The sequence below is a fragment of the Zootoca vivipara genome, chromosome Z (genome assembly GCF_963506605.1).
Source record: "Zootoca vivipara chromosome Z, rZooViv1.1, whole genome shotgun sequence".
NCBI classification, from domain to species: domain Eukaryota; kingdom Metazoa; phylum Chordata; class Lepidosauria; order Squamata; family Lacertidae; genus Zootoca; species Zootoca vivipara.
The window spans coordinates 31,722,091-31,738,502 of record NC_083294.1 but is presented as its reverse complement, the minus strand read 5'-3'; the positions used below and the strand labels follow the sequence as shown (position 1 = coordinate 31,738,502).

Here is a 16,412-nt window from a genome sequence, read left to right as displayed (position 1 = left end):
AGTCTGCGCTGTAGGGGCTTATCCACACTTACCTTTGTTCCACATTTTCTAGGTACAGGTCTGGGTTTTCCAAGCCCAAATCCAAGCAGTAAGTATTTATGCCTGTCAGGGGGTTGTTGCGGCTACCCCCGAGTAAAGACGCTCCAGTCCGTTATGTCTTTAAAGGTTTTATTGTGCATACTATTTACAGTGCAGAGATAGCAGAAAATATGACCTCCTAGTTACTCACAGAATCCGGCAATGGTGCCTGTCAGCTTTGGGGCCAGCATAATAGCTTAGGCACCCCGAAACGCCGCCCTCTCACCCTACGTTTGGGCGCTTGCCTCAATTTGGGCGCCGGAAGCGGCTGTGCTCCCTCCTGCAGCTGTGGGCTAGTGCAGTGCAGGTGCTCTGATACATCGCTGAGCCTTCCCTCCATTCTGCTTCCCTCCTCACTCCCCCCGCATGACCTGCTGCTACCGCTCTTGCTGGGCGAAGTGCTGGTCAGGATGACGGGGGGGGGAGGCTCCCTGTAGGGAGTCCCCCTGACAATGCCCCAACACTTTTCCTGGGAAAACCTGTGTTTTACCACTGAATCGGAGCAAACATAAATTGGGTTTTCTGCAGATTGCTGTTTTCTCTGAATCAGCAGTGAAATGGGGTTTTCGCATCTTGCAACTGGCATTCAGAAGCATAACAACTGCAGAGAAATGGGTTCCCAAATCTTATGGTAATGCTAACCAAAGCAACAGCAGGGTTCAGCTGCATATGAATGACCCCAATGCACAGAATTATATTTTAAAACTAAAAGTGACGTTAACATAGTGAAATTAGAGCTTGCATGGTATACCAAGGAAGAGAAGGAAGAAAACACATGAAACACTGTTATCCTCCTAAACTGCCTTGATGTTCTCTGATCACATAGGTTACTAACATACCTTTGTTCACAGCCACAAGGAATAGATTGGAAGCCTTCCTTCCTGGTTTAGATTAACCACAGTTTAGCATGTCATCTGCATCCTAAACTGTGATCAATATTAAATGTGGTTTGTTTAAAAAACCACAAAGCATGTTTTGAAGGTGGCTTGTTTCAAATAACCATAGATCAGGGGTGGGCAATGTGCTGCCCTCCATATATTGCTGCATTACAACTCCCATCATCCCTGACCCCTAATGGGAGCTGGAGTCCACAAATTCTGGATGACACCCTGCTAGCTACCCCAAATTTACATTAACAATAGTTCTGATAACACTGTAGGCATGTTGTGATTAATCTCAACTGGAAGCAAAACCTTCTAAACTCCTTCTTTTGGTCATGCTGGAGAAAGAGTGGGGATCGCACAAACCTGTGGGAGGAATTCAACATAGTGCTATGACAGAAGTGCTTTTCAGCTTGAAGATTCCATATGCTGTTCTGGATTTTTTTCCCCAGGGGCTGCAGTGGGCTCACAGGGGAGAAGAGGTGAGGGAACCCACTACTGTAGAGAAAGTCCTTGCATGGCCTTCCACTAACAGGACTAACTAGTTGCACCCACCACCTCGGCAAAGGGCTTGCTGATGCTTCTTATCAGCACACTAAGCAATCATGTAGCAAAACATCCATGCCAGGCCAATAAGCTCTTGCTGGCAGAAACAGAATCAAAACCAAAACCAACTATTTACCAGTTTGATTCCAGTGCACATGACTTACGCCACAGGCATTGTAGCGAGGGTAAAGGTGGGGAGAATTAGAATGCATTTTTGTCCGCTGTGAAGTGCTTCTGAAATGTTAGTAATTATTGTCAACACGTTCACTGGGGACCAAATTCATTCCTGAGTTTATGCTTGGATGAAGCCAGGGCAAGGATAGATTTATTTTAATAAAGAGGGCGCGGGGAGAGAAGTATGGGGGATGGGAATTAACTGCAATACAAATGTGTGTGTTTTTATTTGCAATTCAAACTTCAAGAGAGGAAAGGGGGGGAAGGATCCCAAGCTCAGCTGCTTTACCCCCCCCCCAACAAGTTCCTTTTCTCTCCTGATATGCCAGGGAGCTCTCTTCATCCACATCTATCATTTTATTCTTGTGCACTGAAAGAGAACAAACTCTATGAATTATAAGTTGTCAGGGTAACAGGGTTCTGCCTAACTGTATGCTCACTTTTCCTGTATGAATGAGGCACAGCTCATTGGAGAAGGGTGTGTGGGTGTGGGTGTGTGTGGGTGTGGGTGTGGGTGTGTGTGGGTGTGTGTGGGTGTGTAACTAAAGGCCAAAGCAGTGAAAATTTAATGGGATGCAAATGCTGGTGTGTGTGTGTGTGTGTGTGTGTGTGAGAGAGAGAGAGAGAGAGAGAGAGAGAGAGAGAGAGAGAGAGAGAGAGTTTCAAATGAACAAATTTTGTATACACTAAGTGAGCAGAAAGCCCCGCCCCCCACTGCCACCCCATAGAAAGCAAACAAACACCCTACATACCTTTTTATTAAATGAGCTCTGCTGTTCACATAGTTGGAATCAAAAGAGTAGTTTTCAGTCTGAAAGGAGAGGGGGGAGGGGAAATAGAGATGGTTACATGCACAATCCATTGAAAGAGCCAGGCAAGCTTGGACAAAAGCCACAAGTTAGGGGTGGGAATAGATTAATCTGCCCCACCTCAGTTCCTCACTTTTCCATCCTCTTGATTCAGTTCTCCACATTCCTGCAGCAATTCATGAATCCTCATTAAAATTCATCAGTGTTTTAGTGCAAACTTCTCCTAGCAAACACATTTTTGTATGCAGTATTGTCAGGTGTACACAATTTTGCAACGCCATTTCCCCAACAGAATCATATAATTTTAGAGTTGGAAGGAATTGTGAGACTCAGAAACCACCACCACCCCGGAGTGCAGGAAACTTTTGCCCAATGTTGGGCTTGAACCCATGCCCCTGAGATTAAGAGTCTCATACTCTACTGAGTGAGCTATTTCAGCATTTTAAGTGTTATTTTCACTATTATAGGCACACTCTCCCCTAAGAAACACATTTTCCTACACATTACTTGGCTTGAGAACTGCACTGTAAAAGTCAGAAAACTGCAAATTTTGAAGCATGGCTGGGTTCCAGTTAACATACTGTTTGGAAAACTTCTTTAAATGTGAACTAAATCAAATTTCTCCCCCATCCCTAAGTTAGTGGATAATGTAGATCTGAGCCACACCATCTCCTCTTGCCAGCATGCAGGTGTGCCAGCACCTTCACATGAAACAGCTTACTGCACATAATTGCAAAGCTTTAAGAAACACCCCACTTGCAGTGGCATGCAAGAAAGCCAACCCGCACAGCAGTCTTGTGAAAGCGAATGCCATATATTTCATCAGAGCACATAATTTAAACGGCTGCCGCACAATGGGATGCTGGCCACGAGCTTTGAATGTTTAGCCTGGAGATTATTAAAAGGCAATATGATAGCCATCTTCAAATATTTGAAGGGCTGTCACAGAGTTGATGGATGAAATTTAAATGTATTTATTTTTTGCTCTTCCAGAGCAGCAATTGCCAACTTTTCCGGGGGCTTGAGGGCACATTTTGAATTTGGTAGGAGTGCTATGGGCCTCTCCCCTTTGGTTGCTTATCTCACACTCAGCCGCTGCAGACAGACAAGAGAAGAGAAAGCCTGTGCACACATGCACACACAAACACTTTGCTTTTCCAGGGGTCTGGGTGAAAGCTAGATCCAGGAGAATTAAAACAGATCCTTTTGAATTTGCATGATTTTACACAAGGTGCAAAAAAGACTCACTATTGAATTAAGGCTTAACAGTGCAAGACTTCATGACAAAAAAAAATCACAGATCCAGTGCCTGCCAACTTCACAATAATATTAGTTTGTATCCAACTGCATCATACTCAGAGTAGAGACACACTGAAATCAATGGACATGTTATACACTTTCAAAATGGTCATAAAGGCTGGAACCTTGATTTTAGTTTTAATTCAACTTTAGAGATTCTCAGGATGTTTATATGCCATATTGTGCAGAGTGCATGCAGACCTGCCAATTGATGACAAAAAAACCTCTGGATGGTAAAAGAAAGATACAAGGACCTGCAAAGGTTGGATTACCGAGGGGGCTTGAATTACCTTCCTTTTACTGCCCCCTTAGCTGCTGTTTCTAGAAGGCTTCTGGGACCATGATCTGGCAAATCTGATACCATGCACAGAGTAGTGAGTGCAATTATGGTACTACATTCTTGAATTTACATTCCGTTCCCCCACCAATGAGCCCCAGGTAATGCTCTTTACTCTGATCCCCAACAACCCTACAAGGTACTCCAAAATAAAAAATTTAAAAATTGCTTTTTTTTCTCCAACATCTAAGCAATGGGCATGCATATTTTAGATCAGAAACTTATGCACTTGAGTGTCTTTTGGAACACTGCCTTTACAGAGCAGTCTGCAATGGCACAGACTAATTCAGAGGGGACCTAGAGTGCATAGAATTGCCATTGGCTTGAAATAGCCTCACAGAACATATTTTTAAGTGTTCAGTTTTATTCTGCCAATTGCTGTTGCTTGTTATTAAAACATTTTTCTAAAATACTTACATTTCTTTTTTGGAAAACTAGTTTTGTTATATATAAAATGTCTGTAAAGCACTTTGGGCACCTTCTAATAGAAAAGTGGGACACAAATAATCGTGAGCCATACTGGTATCTCGTGTGTGTGTGTGTGTGTGTGTGTGTGTGTGTGTGTTTTGACACCTCTTAACCAAAATTTGCAAGATGGTTCCTGAGACCACGAAGCAGGTATTTGCCTGTGTCTGGATATGGATATGATTGGATGTTATTTTAAATCAAGATGGCAGACTGAACCTTTCAAACTGTACTGGTTTTAATCACTGATTTCAAAACTGTACTGATTGCTTGATTTTAGGATTTCCAAGCAACGCTGCTACTACACATATAAGCATTAAAAAAAAAACCACTGACAATCACAACAGGAGGATTCAGGTTTAAGTGCCGGCATGCTAGTATTCTTGAACCCTTTCCTCTCTGGATGTTTTTCTACTCATAAAACTTCCCACCGGGGGGGGGGGAGAGTTATGCGGCAGAGGAGCTGAGAGTGGGAAGTGACATGTATAGGGGTGAATAGTTGCTCCCTTCCCATTATTCCTCAATCAAACTTCCAGCCCCCAAGGCAACTTTTGTAGGGTTTTACACCAATTCTATGCCAGAGAAGTTGTGGCTATGAGCAGCATTTGGGCCATCACAGGCCACTACCGGTAGTTCTCCTTCCGTTTTGCTTGTGAGACTACTATGCCACTACATTTAGCAGGCCCAGAGGCGAAGGGCAGGTGGCCCATCCTCAGGGCCTTTGGTCAGCAACTTTAAATCACAGGGCCATCAGCTTCCCTCAAATTGTGACCACTTAAACTGGGAGTTTCTACAATACCCAGAATTCTCTGGGAGGAGGGATTGATGGTTAAACAGCTCAGATAAGCGTAGCTTCTGAGGGGAACAGGACTCTCCTAACAACTCACAGCAAGATAACAGTTCCCAGGATAATTTGGGAGAAGCCATGCTTGTTGGAGGTGGCATGATACAGCTTTAATCATACAGTACAGATGGGCCCTGAGAATGTGGAGGTTCCACACAATGACCTGTACAATGGTACCTCGGGTTAAGAACTTAATTCGTTCCGGAGGTCTGTTCTTAACCTGAAACTGTTCTTAACCTGAGGTACCACTTTAGCTAATGGGGCCTCCCGCTGCCGCCATGCCGCTGCCGCACAATTTCTGTTCCCATCCTGAAGCAAAGTTCTTAACCCGAGGTACTATTTCTGTGTTAGCGGAGTCTGTAACCTGAAGGGTATGTAACCCGAGGTACCACTGTACATGCAGCTTTCCTCTTGCAGTGTCATTTAACATTGTGTATTTTCCTGCCCCATTCAAAAAATCCCATTGTTTCCGCTTCTCATGCAACAGGTATGAAGAGGGGAACAAAAGGAAAGAGAAAAGCTTTAGTGTCACAGTCTATTAGGTAATGGAAATTGCTCCCAAGGGAAAGCAACAGCCATTCTGCATCGCTTGGCAAAATAGAGCTGGACAAAGTGCTAAGGAATATTCAGCACCGAACGACATGTGTTGGCTAAGGAGATTTGACAGCTGCTCCGACTCAAAATCTGTAGTTTTATTAGTAATAAGATCTCTTCCATATTTCACAATCCCACCACTCCAGTCTGGTGTAAAGAAAGCCATGTCTCTTTTATCTTATATGGCTGCTGCCTGTCTATGGGCTGCTAGGATGTCAAGGAATGTTCACAAACATTTAAATCGCTCAGGGTGAAGGGACCCATAACATGATGTGACCAAACAGTTCAGCATACGGGAAAAGGAAGCAGAGAAAACACAGGGCCCATAGGTGGCAGGAACAGAGAAGCAGAGCGAGTCTGAGAGAAAAGGAGAAAGGCAGGGTAGAAAAAACCTGAGGAAAAACTCACAAAGTCTAGAGAGAGGAAAAGCTGTGTACCCAAGACAGAGAAAATAGGAAATACCTTGGAGGTGGGGGGAACCAGGTTTGGGAGCTGAGCCTAGCGAGAGAGGACTGTTTAGTCATGGGAGAAGCTATATGTAGTATTGATGCCCCAGTTCCTGGTCATTTGTCACTCTGCTCAGATTCCACATACAGAGTAACAAGCACTGATTTCCTGAGATTTCCCCAGGCAAACTTACAGGCCTAGTTTCTACTTCTCATTTCAAAACATGAAAGGTGAGGCTTCCACCGAATTGTGTCTCACGCACCAAGCATCGTGGATTCCAAGCAGTGAAGAGAATCCCCAACCAAGACTCTCATATGAATGTGCACTGCGTGTCTTCTCTTATATGGCCTCATTCCCCTTTATTACAGGGTTATTACAGCACTAGGCTTCACAGAAGTCATCCCTATCACCAGCCACTCAGCCACAGGTGGCATGGTAGGGTGGTACTGGTGACCCCCCCATGGCCCCCCGTCGGTCCCACTGTTGCTGCTTACCAGGAAGTAGGGAGGCCTGGCAGTGTTGAAGTTGGCATGCTGCAAGCGCACTGGCAGAGTCAACCAGAGCTCCTGCTGGTACGTTTGCACCACACTGACCTTGCTGCCCCCTCACCTCCCTGCTCTACCTCCTGGTAAGCAGTGGCAGCACAACCAACCAGAGGTCACCACTGTTTCACCACACTGCCCGCTACTGCAGCCAGGGATGGAAAACCTCCAACTGGCCAATTAGGTCCAGAAGTGGTTGTAATTAGGCCTGGGAGGCCTTTCCCCCAAAATCACACCAATCTGGCCAACATCTGATGCCATATGTGACATGAGGTATTGGGACCGGCTGGGTTGGGTGCAGTAGGAAGTTCCCCATCAGAAATTCCCTAGTACAGCCAGTAGTGCTGCTTTCAGTGCCTATCAACTGGTGTGCATGGAGGGCACACCTTTGAAGGAGCTCCTCTTCAAGTGGTGGTTAGCTGATAGTCGCTGAGATGGACCCCACCTGTCTGCAAATGGGACTCAAAGCAACTCCCATTAGCTGATAGGTGCTGGGAAGGAGCTCCTTTGATGACCTGACGTCATAACGTTACAAAGCTGGCCTGCAACTGAGATGGTGGGGAGGGGGAGGTAGAAGGTAGGAATGCATCCTGCTGGCTGGATGCAGTCCTGCACCCCTGCTTTACACCCTCAGGTGCTCCCCTTTCTCCAAGAGCTCCCCTTTAATCTTTCCCTGTGGCAATTACAAAGAAAGCCTAAAAAAGAAAAAGAAAAAGAGAGAGGGAGAGATAAACATATGCAACTTTAATGGTGCAATAAATAAGGGACGAGGGCTGCGTCTCCTGCTAGAACAATCACAGCGGCAGGACGTGCAAGATTGGAACCGCAGAGGGTGTGCCAGTAGAGACTACGCTTCGGTTCCAAGATAATAAAGCTTAAAGGCATGCTGGCTAACTGTGACCTTTTTCAAAAATACAAACACAGTATCTAATTTAAGAAAAACAGGCGCCTCCCAGGGAGAAACATGTTATCTGGAGAAAGCTGGGGGGGAGTCGGCCTTACAGACAGCACGGCTCAGTTATTGCGTCCGCTTTGTAATTACTGCTGTACAGTCAAGCTGCAGATTTAGTGCACAAAACACTCAGTCCCTGAGATTCTTTCCTCCTTGTTCCTGCAAAGATGACTTTGAATATCAAAGCGCCCGGGGTCTCAGCAGGAAAAACACATGCACACTTTTTTTGTAAAATTACACAGCCTCCAATTTCTGACACGGGGTTGTCGGGAGCGTAGCCAAGCGGGCTGGGATGACGCTTTCGCCACGGCTGTGCCGACATGAGGAAGAGAGCACAGAATGACATGCTTGGCAGCAAACTCAGCATTCTGAATTGCATGCCTGCTGCCAATCTGCAAAACTGAAGGAGGGGGGATTTACCGAGGAAAGCAGCAAGTGAGAGGGGTGCTTAACCCTCCTCCCACCCGCTGCTTTTTTTCCTTTACAACAATCTCTTCTCCACTGTCTTCACCCCAAGTAGGGAAGTTGTGAAACACTGCCTAGGAAGGGAAAGGAGGCAAAGGAAGATGTTCCAGAGGAAAGGTAGGAGGGGAGAGTGTTAACACATAATTAAATCCATGTTCAGAGTCTACATGAGTACCACTTGCTTGGGAACAACAATGTCCTACTCTGCAGTATGACAAGGCTCAACCAGGGTGTAGGTGCAGTTCAGATAGGATACAGGGCTGGGCTTTGGGGAACACAGCATTCTGGAGATTCATCAGGTGGCATCCAATTGTTAGCACCACCTGTGCTACAAGCTGCTCTTCACCTTAAGGGGTCCATCCTGCTCTACTGCAACTGAGTGGGGATAGCCTCAGGTTTTCCAGGGTCTTCATCCTTTAAGTCCAAGGATGGCAGTGCCCTATCCTCTGGTTCTTGTGGTGGCAGCACCCCTGTGGATGGCCCTGTGTGACCTTTCCCTTCAGTTTCAGAGTCCTTGCCCACCCCCTTAACCTAATGAACAAGACTCTCGCTCCTGGTCCCTAGCAAACAACAGGAAAGATATGTTGCCTTCATGTTCTGCTTTTGGGCTACAAAGAGGAATTCAGTTGACCCCTGTGGGAAACAGCATGCCCACTACTTTGGCCCAGCCATTGCAGCTCTCCCCTGTCCACCCCCCCTACTTCCCCTGTTGCACAATGTACTTCATATGTCACCTCTTTCCCACTCTGGGGCAAGAAGTTAAAACTAAAGCACCAAAACCCTAACTCTGACCGTTTTCCAGTAAGGCTGTGGCTCAAACTATGCAACCAGGAGGAGATGAGAGCTGACCATATGAGGTTTGTACACAATGGCTGGATAATGGATCACACATGTGCCTAGGTCTTGGTTTTTCATGTGCACAACCACATTTTGACCTGCTGGCCCAACCACCTGGAGCAGTGGTACAACAAACAACCTGAAAAAAGGAAATGGGATGTTGATTAGCTCCACATATTCATCCGGGAGAAAAAGAATAAAAATGACATGTTCTCAGTCCACATTTCACTGCTTCAAAATGGCAATGTGCAACCAATTCACACCACCCTATGCATATTGCTGGGTGCGGGGGTTTGTTTGCCTACCAAAAAAATAAAAAAATCACTAGCTTATTGGAAAATAAATATCACCAGCTACATCTTGACCTGCTCTCTAAGGCATTGTTCTTACTGAGGTAATAAAGCAGTGTGTGGGCTAGACCGCATAAGACTGTATGTGAATGAATGCTCCTCTATATAATAATAATAATAATAATAATAATAATAATAATAATAATATGCACAGAGAAAACCAGCATGTCAAGATGAGCCTTTTCCCTGACTTGCTATTCATCTATTTGCAAGATGGATCTACTGGGGGTGGGCGGGCGGTTCCCTGCGCAGAAAAGCAATCAATCATTTGAAAGCAATCTGGAATCAAAAGGAATGGCAAGCTTCATGCTCCAAGTTCATGTGAATTCACGCCCATGTTCAGCTCAACTGTTAGGAAGAGTGAGGCAGCTGCCTCAGGTAGCACATACTGTTTGACAAGGAGAAGCAGTGAGGTGTTGGATGACACAGCTGACCCCCTTCTGCTAGCTGCTCTGTTGCCAGTTTTGAAGCAAGATTCAACTGTCAGTCCAGCTGGCCTCTTGTGTACATGGAGAGAGAGGGCATCATCTTCTCCTTTGCCTCAGGCAGTAAAAGGTCTTAGGTTGGCCCCGATCAACCTCAGTTTCCTCCTGCATTTTTCCACGAACGTTTATGAACATGGAAGGCAGTAGAAAAAGGAACCGTTTAAGTGCAAGCTCAACATCTCTGCTTATAAATCCCTGTGTGGGTCTTTCCCTCCAACCCAGCTGGCTATCCATGCTTCCTCAGGACACTGAAGAATCCACTCTGGCGTTTTCATCCACCCAACAGCCCTGTTAAGAGGGTTCCTGAAAAGATGGCTTTGTTTTAAAATAAATAAACGAATAAAGGGCAGAAAAGGGCAGACATATAGTCCGCAAACAGGCTGTGAAAAAGGAGGTGCGCTGTGGAGGCGAGGATGAACTGCAGTGAAGGCTTTTATGCCCCTGCTCCTCTTGTGGGATTCTATTGAATGATCTCGTGCTGTCAGATGGAGAGTTGGCTCCGAAGAAAGCTGGCCTCATCTCCACCTCCCCATGCCAGCTGCTAATGCCCAGACCATTCTGCTCCCACCTGCGCAAAACCGCTCTGACTGCCAGCTCTGCACGCCATGTTGAGCATGTGTGCCTATATCTGTCCCATGGGGTGGGGTGTGTGGAAGGGACAGGGAAGAGGTCTAGAGCTGTTCTCTCTTGCGCTCTCTCTCTCTCTCTGTGTGTGTGTGTGTGTGCGTGCCTGGAGTTAAAGCATGAGCAGATGGGAAGCTTCCTGCTAGACAGGGGGGAAATGTGACATGCCCAGCAAGGGCTATAAATAAAGGCCACAATCTTGGGAGGGAGGCAGGGAGATGCAGAAACATTAAAAGCAACAGCATTCACATGATCGAAGGCTAATGGCCTTATGTACTTTTAAAAATGTACTTTTAATGCACTTCCTTTTTACATACTTCTTTTTTGTTTTTATATGTGCAATTGTAGCTCAGCTGTCGAGCGTCTGCTCTGAATGCAGAAGGTCCCAGGTTCAATCGGACACATCTCCAGGTAGGTCTGGGAATCTCCCCTGCCTGAAGAGCTGCTGACAGTCACTACTGTAGACTTGTGTAGACAAGTCAGTGTAGACAGTACTGAGAGTGATGGACCAAGAGTCTGATTCAGTATATGGCTATGACCCTGTGTATATATGCAGTTGTTCTATATATAGGAAGCAATTTTAACTGAAATTAATAATAACAATATTGATGGATTTCGGAAGGGACTAACTAGGAGGATGAGACTTATTTCTGCACTCCCCATGCCCCCTTTTAAAAAAAATGGGGGGGATACAGATCCCCCCCAAATAATCACAAAATTGCCCTCCAACCCCAGTGAACAGGAATGCACATTTATATCCACATGGTGTGTGTGTGTGTGTGTGTGTGTGTGTGTGTGTGTGTGTGTGTAAGAGAGAGAAACTAAGCTTGGCCCCACCACTCCTCTAGACATATAATTATTACCTATCAACTCTGCAAATTCTTATCAAAAAGAAACCAAAATCTAATATTAATATGAATGCAGTCTTTTATGAAAGTGCAGCATTGTGTGTAATGATTGTGTAGATCCCACTTATTTAATAATAAAATACCATCATTCCTTCAAGAAAATTGTCCTTTTATTTCCTTCCTACTGTATTTAACCCAGACCTGTTGATTGAGTTTATCCCGTCATTATGAGTCTCCCATAATGTTTGGATCCAATCATCTATTATATAGCATGTCATTTAGGCACAGGGCTCTATGTCCACCATTACTTCCCTGCAAGAAAGACTGCATTCAACGAAGTCATGGAAGGATATCAGTTCTGCTTCTTACCAGAATAAAAGATCACATAAATAGCCATTCTTTTGTTGCCGGTATGCAAGAAAGACTAAGGAAGTGTAGCACACTAACAAGCAATAGCACCTAAACTGTCCAGATTGACTTCTCCACTACACATGCATACTTATCCTCAAGACTGCAGCACCAGATTTAGCTTTAATTTTGCTAAAGGATTCTAGTCCCACCTTCTTTCTCTTTCTAGACCTCTTTCACTTTTCTCCAACAACTTGTGCTTGTAAAACACAATAGCCAACCAGATGCCTCTGGTAACCACATCCTACTCAATGGCTATTCCCAGCAACTGTCATTTAGAGGCATACTGCCTCCAATAGGTGGCTAGAACATAGCTTTTGTGGGGGGCTCTGGGCGGGGAGGGAGGGGTGGAAGGAAACCCAACTACAAAAATAGACCTCCCTTGGATGGCCGCACCTCATAGGTTCCTCTTGTGGCAGGAGGGGGCCTGTGGGGAGGCGTCACGAAGAAGGAGGGAAATAATGTTGATTTTTAAGAATAAGAATTGGAATTAAGAATAAGAAACCCGCTATAATTATATTAAGAAATTATGAAAATCAGGAAGAAGGGGAAGTCACAAATACAATGTGTAACAAAGTAAGAAATTGATATTTTTAATTGTTTGTTTGTTTTTGTATTATGCTGGAGGATTATATATAAATAGTTGGGGGGTTCCCTATCCCAATCTCCTTTTGCCTTGGGGCCTCCTGGTGGCAGGGGGGGTCCAGGGGCTAAGGAGCGGGGGGGTGAGGACAAACCCAGCTTTAAAATGGACTACCTTCGACTCTCAACACCCGCAGGATCCACTTGTGGCAGAAGGGGACTTGTGGGGGGAGGGAGGGAAGGTGGATAGAAACGTTTTTTATCTCTTGTCTTTTTTGTGTTATTATAAAAAACCAATAAAAATTTTTTTTTAAAAAAAAAAAGAACATAGCTGTTGTGGCTACCCTTCAATGCTGCATTTTGTAGTGAGCCTGCCGCCCCCTGACCTGTGGCTTCTAGTACTTCCCCACCATAGGGCACAATGAGCTGTGCATATATATACACACCAACAGGGAACCGTGGTTCCTGATGGGGCACAATGGTGGCCCACTGTAAGCTTGCTGGCAGACTTGCTAGGGCCCAAGCACACCTTGCAGGGCCACTAAGACTAATAATACCTTGCCTGACACTCACAGGCACACCAATACCCGTGTCCACTACCACCTAGGCACCCTGTCGGCAGCACTGCTCTACTTCTTCTTGTGCACTTGTTCACTCACAAGCCTATTTAGAGGTGCCCGTGCTGCAAGCAGGTCAAGAGATAAACATCACAGTGCTACCGCTTCTGCCCCATAAGCCTGCAAGTGTGGGAGAGACTGAGTGGCTGCCCCTTAAACCTTTGCAAGTACTGTACAGCAGAGCACGGAGTTGGAGGAGAACTGCTGTAGAGGACCCCAAGAAGCAACAGGCATAGGGGAAAATTCCTAGTGGCAAACTGGCAAGGGCCCCCCAAATTTTGGAGTTGGGTCAGACCAAGCTTGGATATTGCAGGGGCAACAGTCACACAGCGGTCAGTGGAAGTCCAACCAATGCAGCCCTCCTCACCTGTGTGCATTGCTTGAATGTATAGAAGCAGCATGGAGAAAGAGCTTCTCTCTCTTGCACACACACAGTTCTTTTTCATTCTCTTATCTTTCTCAAGTAATATCTAAATGGCAGGCCTTCAAGTTTAACAGTTATGCATTCCCCCTGGGAATTGTAGCTTTTGGAAAGAAAGAAATCTCTAACACAGAATTTTTTTTATCACTCACACTAAACTACAAATCTCAGGCTTTGGGGCCCAATCATGATAGTTAATACTGTTGGTTTCAAGGAGATACACACAAAGGAGACTTCTTAGATGTAAAGATCCATGTTTGGGGCAAATACTCTTTGGTGAGAGAGCCCATCTGAGATTTTAAACTCACAAAACATGCAGGAAAGTAAATATACAGTGTCAGACCTTTAAAATATGCCCGTGTTGAGTTCCAAAACAAACCTCTTCCCTTAGCATAGAGAAAGACCACACATTTGGTAAATTTAAAATGGTTTACTTACAAATTCGCCAAAGGTCATTTGCTTTTCCATACAGCATTCAGAAAAAGTTGCACAGGTAGTAAAACGTGGCTTAGTTACAGTGGTTCCTAAATTATTTGTATAGGAACACAAGTACAGTATGGCTTGTGAAAGCCATGCCGCCAAGCTGGAGCAACTAGCTTAGTCTCTTCACATGCTGAGCTTCTCAGGCAGATTGGAGAAGAAAAAAGGCTTGATTACCTAGTTCCTCCCAAGGTTCACACATGACTTAGGGTAAATGTGTGGTGGGAAGATGAAATCATGGCCATTTCACTCTTCCTCTGGTCCTGCTTCTGCTGTGAACTAAGCTCTAGGTTGGCTTAGCATGTTGTTGTTTATCTTGCTCTAAACTCACTGTGATCTGAAACTAAGGTTTGTTCTCAAGTTTACAACTCATGGTTTGTCTGGAGTGAGACAAACCATGAACATGGATACAGATGACCTGCTATTCGTATTTCCTTTTCTTCAATCTGTTTCCCGTGTAGCAGTAGTGGGCTTTAAGTTTTCCAGCCATGCCTTTACCGTTGCACATGCGTGTTTGTGCAAGGTTCCTTCCGAGCTGCCCTAGCCATCCGCCTGAATCTAAGAGAACAAGGAAGCTGCACCAGAACCAGGGGCACTGGTATCTGTTCAGGGCTGCCCCCGAGTTACCCAGTGACCTACTGTAACAACTTCATTGTGAGTTCTGGCACCATTTTTCTTGGGTGGGAAAAGCACTGCCTGTGCCTTTGGTTTTTGTAAACAAGAGTAAAATTACTCCAGAAAGGAGGGCGGGGGATGAGAGTGTGATATTTTGAACGCCTCTCTCTGCTTAAAAAAAACTGAACCGCAAAGAAGGTACATTCTCCTTGCAAGGGAATGTTAGAAATTGCATGAACACACACACGCGCACACACACACGCACACACACGCACACACACTCACACACACACACACATACACAGGGGGTAGGAAATAAACTTTGGGATTTGATTTCTACAGACAGGCATTTTAACAGCCGTTCCATCAACGAAAATGCCTCGAGCCCCCATGCAGCTTACTAATATATAATTTCTCGAAGTGCTCTTAGCTGTTGTCTTAGCAACACAAAACACAAATATATCAACAGAAACCCACTGAAACAGGCATCCAGCAGGGACGTTTTAGACATATTAATCTCTTTTGTTTATTTATTTTTAACCCGTTACTACTTTCCGGGGAGAACAATGATGTTCATTAGCAACAAAAGCCTCATTAGGCAGTCCAAGAAAGGCTCTTCTGGAATCAGATGCTGTTAGATGCCCTCACCATAACCAAGTGACCCGAAAGCTGCAAGATACCAACTAGAAAATGCTTACAGCTTCTCTTTCATGTTGAATAGTGTGGCGGGGGGAGTTATGCAGGGGGAGATGCAATGATATAAGGGAGGAAATATGTATTAATAAAATCAAGCACTGTGAAAAGGGCGAAGCCAACTGCTAATATTTTCTGCACTAGTACAGTGAATTCTCTTAGTTCATGCCAGGGAAGTTTTTAAGGGATAGCCAAAGGAGCAACAAGTCTTTGTGCTGGGTCTCAGATCTGTTGCTATACCTCCCTTTATTTTATTTATTTATTTAAAAAAAAACAGCAGGGAGGGGAAACATTTTTCAGCCCAATGGTCACATTCCCTTCTGGGAAACCGTACAGGAGCTAAATGTCAGTGGTGGGTGGGGCCAGCAGCAAAAGTGGGTGGAGCCATGGCTGCAACTTTTAGCTTTGTATAATAAGCTAGTTTCTACACCAATTCACATACCCTTCTCCATCCTCCATTGAGGGAAAGATGAAAGAGGGCACATTCTTGCCATGCAAAAACACTCAAGATTGGTGCAGAGTGTCATGGCTAGCAGTGAGTGTCGCAGCTGGGGAGCAAGTGTGGCCAGGGGAGAGTGCTAGGGGCCATATACAGAGGCTTGGAGGGCCACATTTGCCCCACTCCAGGCTCGCAGGGCTGCTGGGCAAAAGGCAAAACACAGTGTCAGTGAGACCCCAGCCACGCACCTTATTAAACTGCTTGGAAACCTAATTCTGCGCCTATACTGTACAACCAAATGATCATGGCTGGAGCTCGGTGGTAGAGTACCTGCTTTGCATGCAGAAGTTCCCATGTTCAACCCCCAGCATCACCAGGTGGGGCTGGGGGTGTCCCTGCCTGAAACCCTGGGGAGCTGCTGCCAGTCAGTGCTTCAAGTACTGAGCAAGGTGGACCAATGATCTGGCTCAGCATAAGGCAGCTTCCTATGCCCTTGTTAGTAAAGGCACATCTGTGCCACAAATCTGTGTGAGTCTTTTAAGCAGTGTACCACTGCAAAATCACAACCTGATGTATTGGG

General features: G+C 45.3%; 1 protein-coding gene across 3 annotated transcripts in view; it reads right to left on the bottom strand.

The window, feature by feature from the left end:
* Positions 1–16,412, bottom strand: part of PCDH19 (protocadherin 19) — a 144,427-nt gene that overhangs the window by 66,497 nt on the left and 61,518 nt on the right. For all 3 annotated transcript variants that reach the window (XM_035113429.2, XM_035113428.2, XM_035113430.2), the window contains one exon: positions 2,432–2,490. In XM_035113429.2, the coding sequence (XP_034969320.1) occupies positions 2,432–2,490 (59 nt within the window). The remainder of the gene's footprint in view (positions 1–2,431; positions 2,491–16,412) is intronic.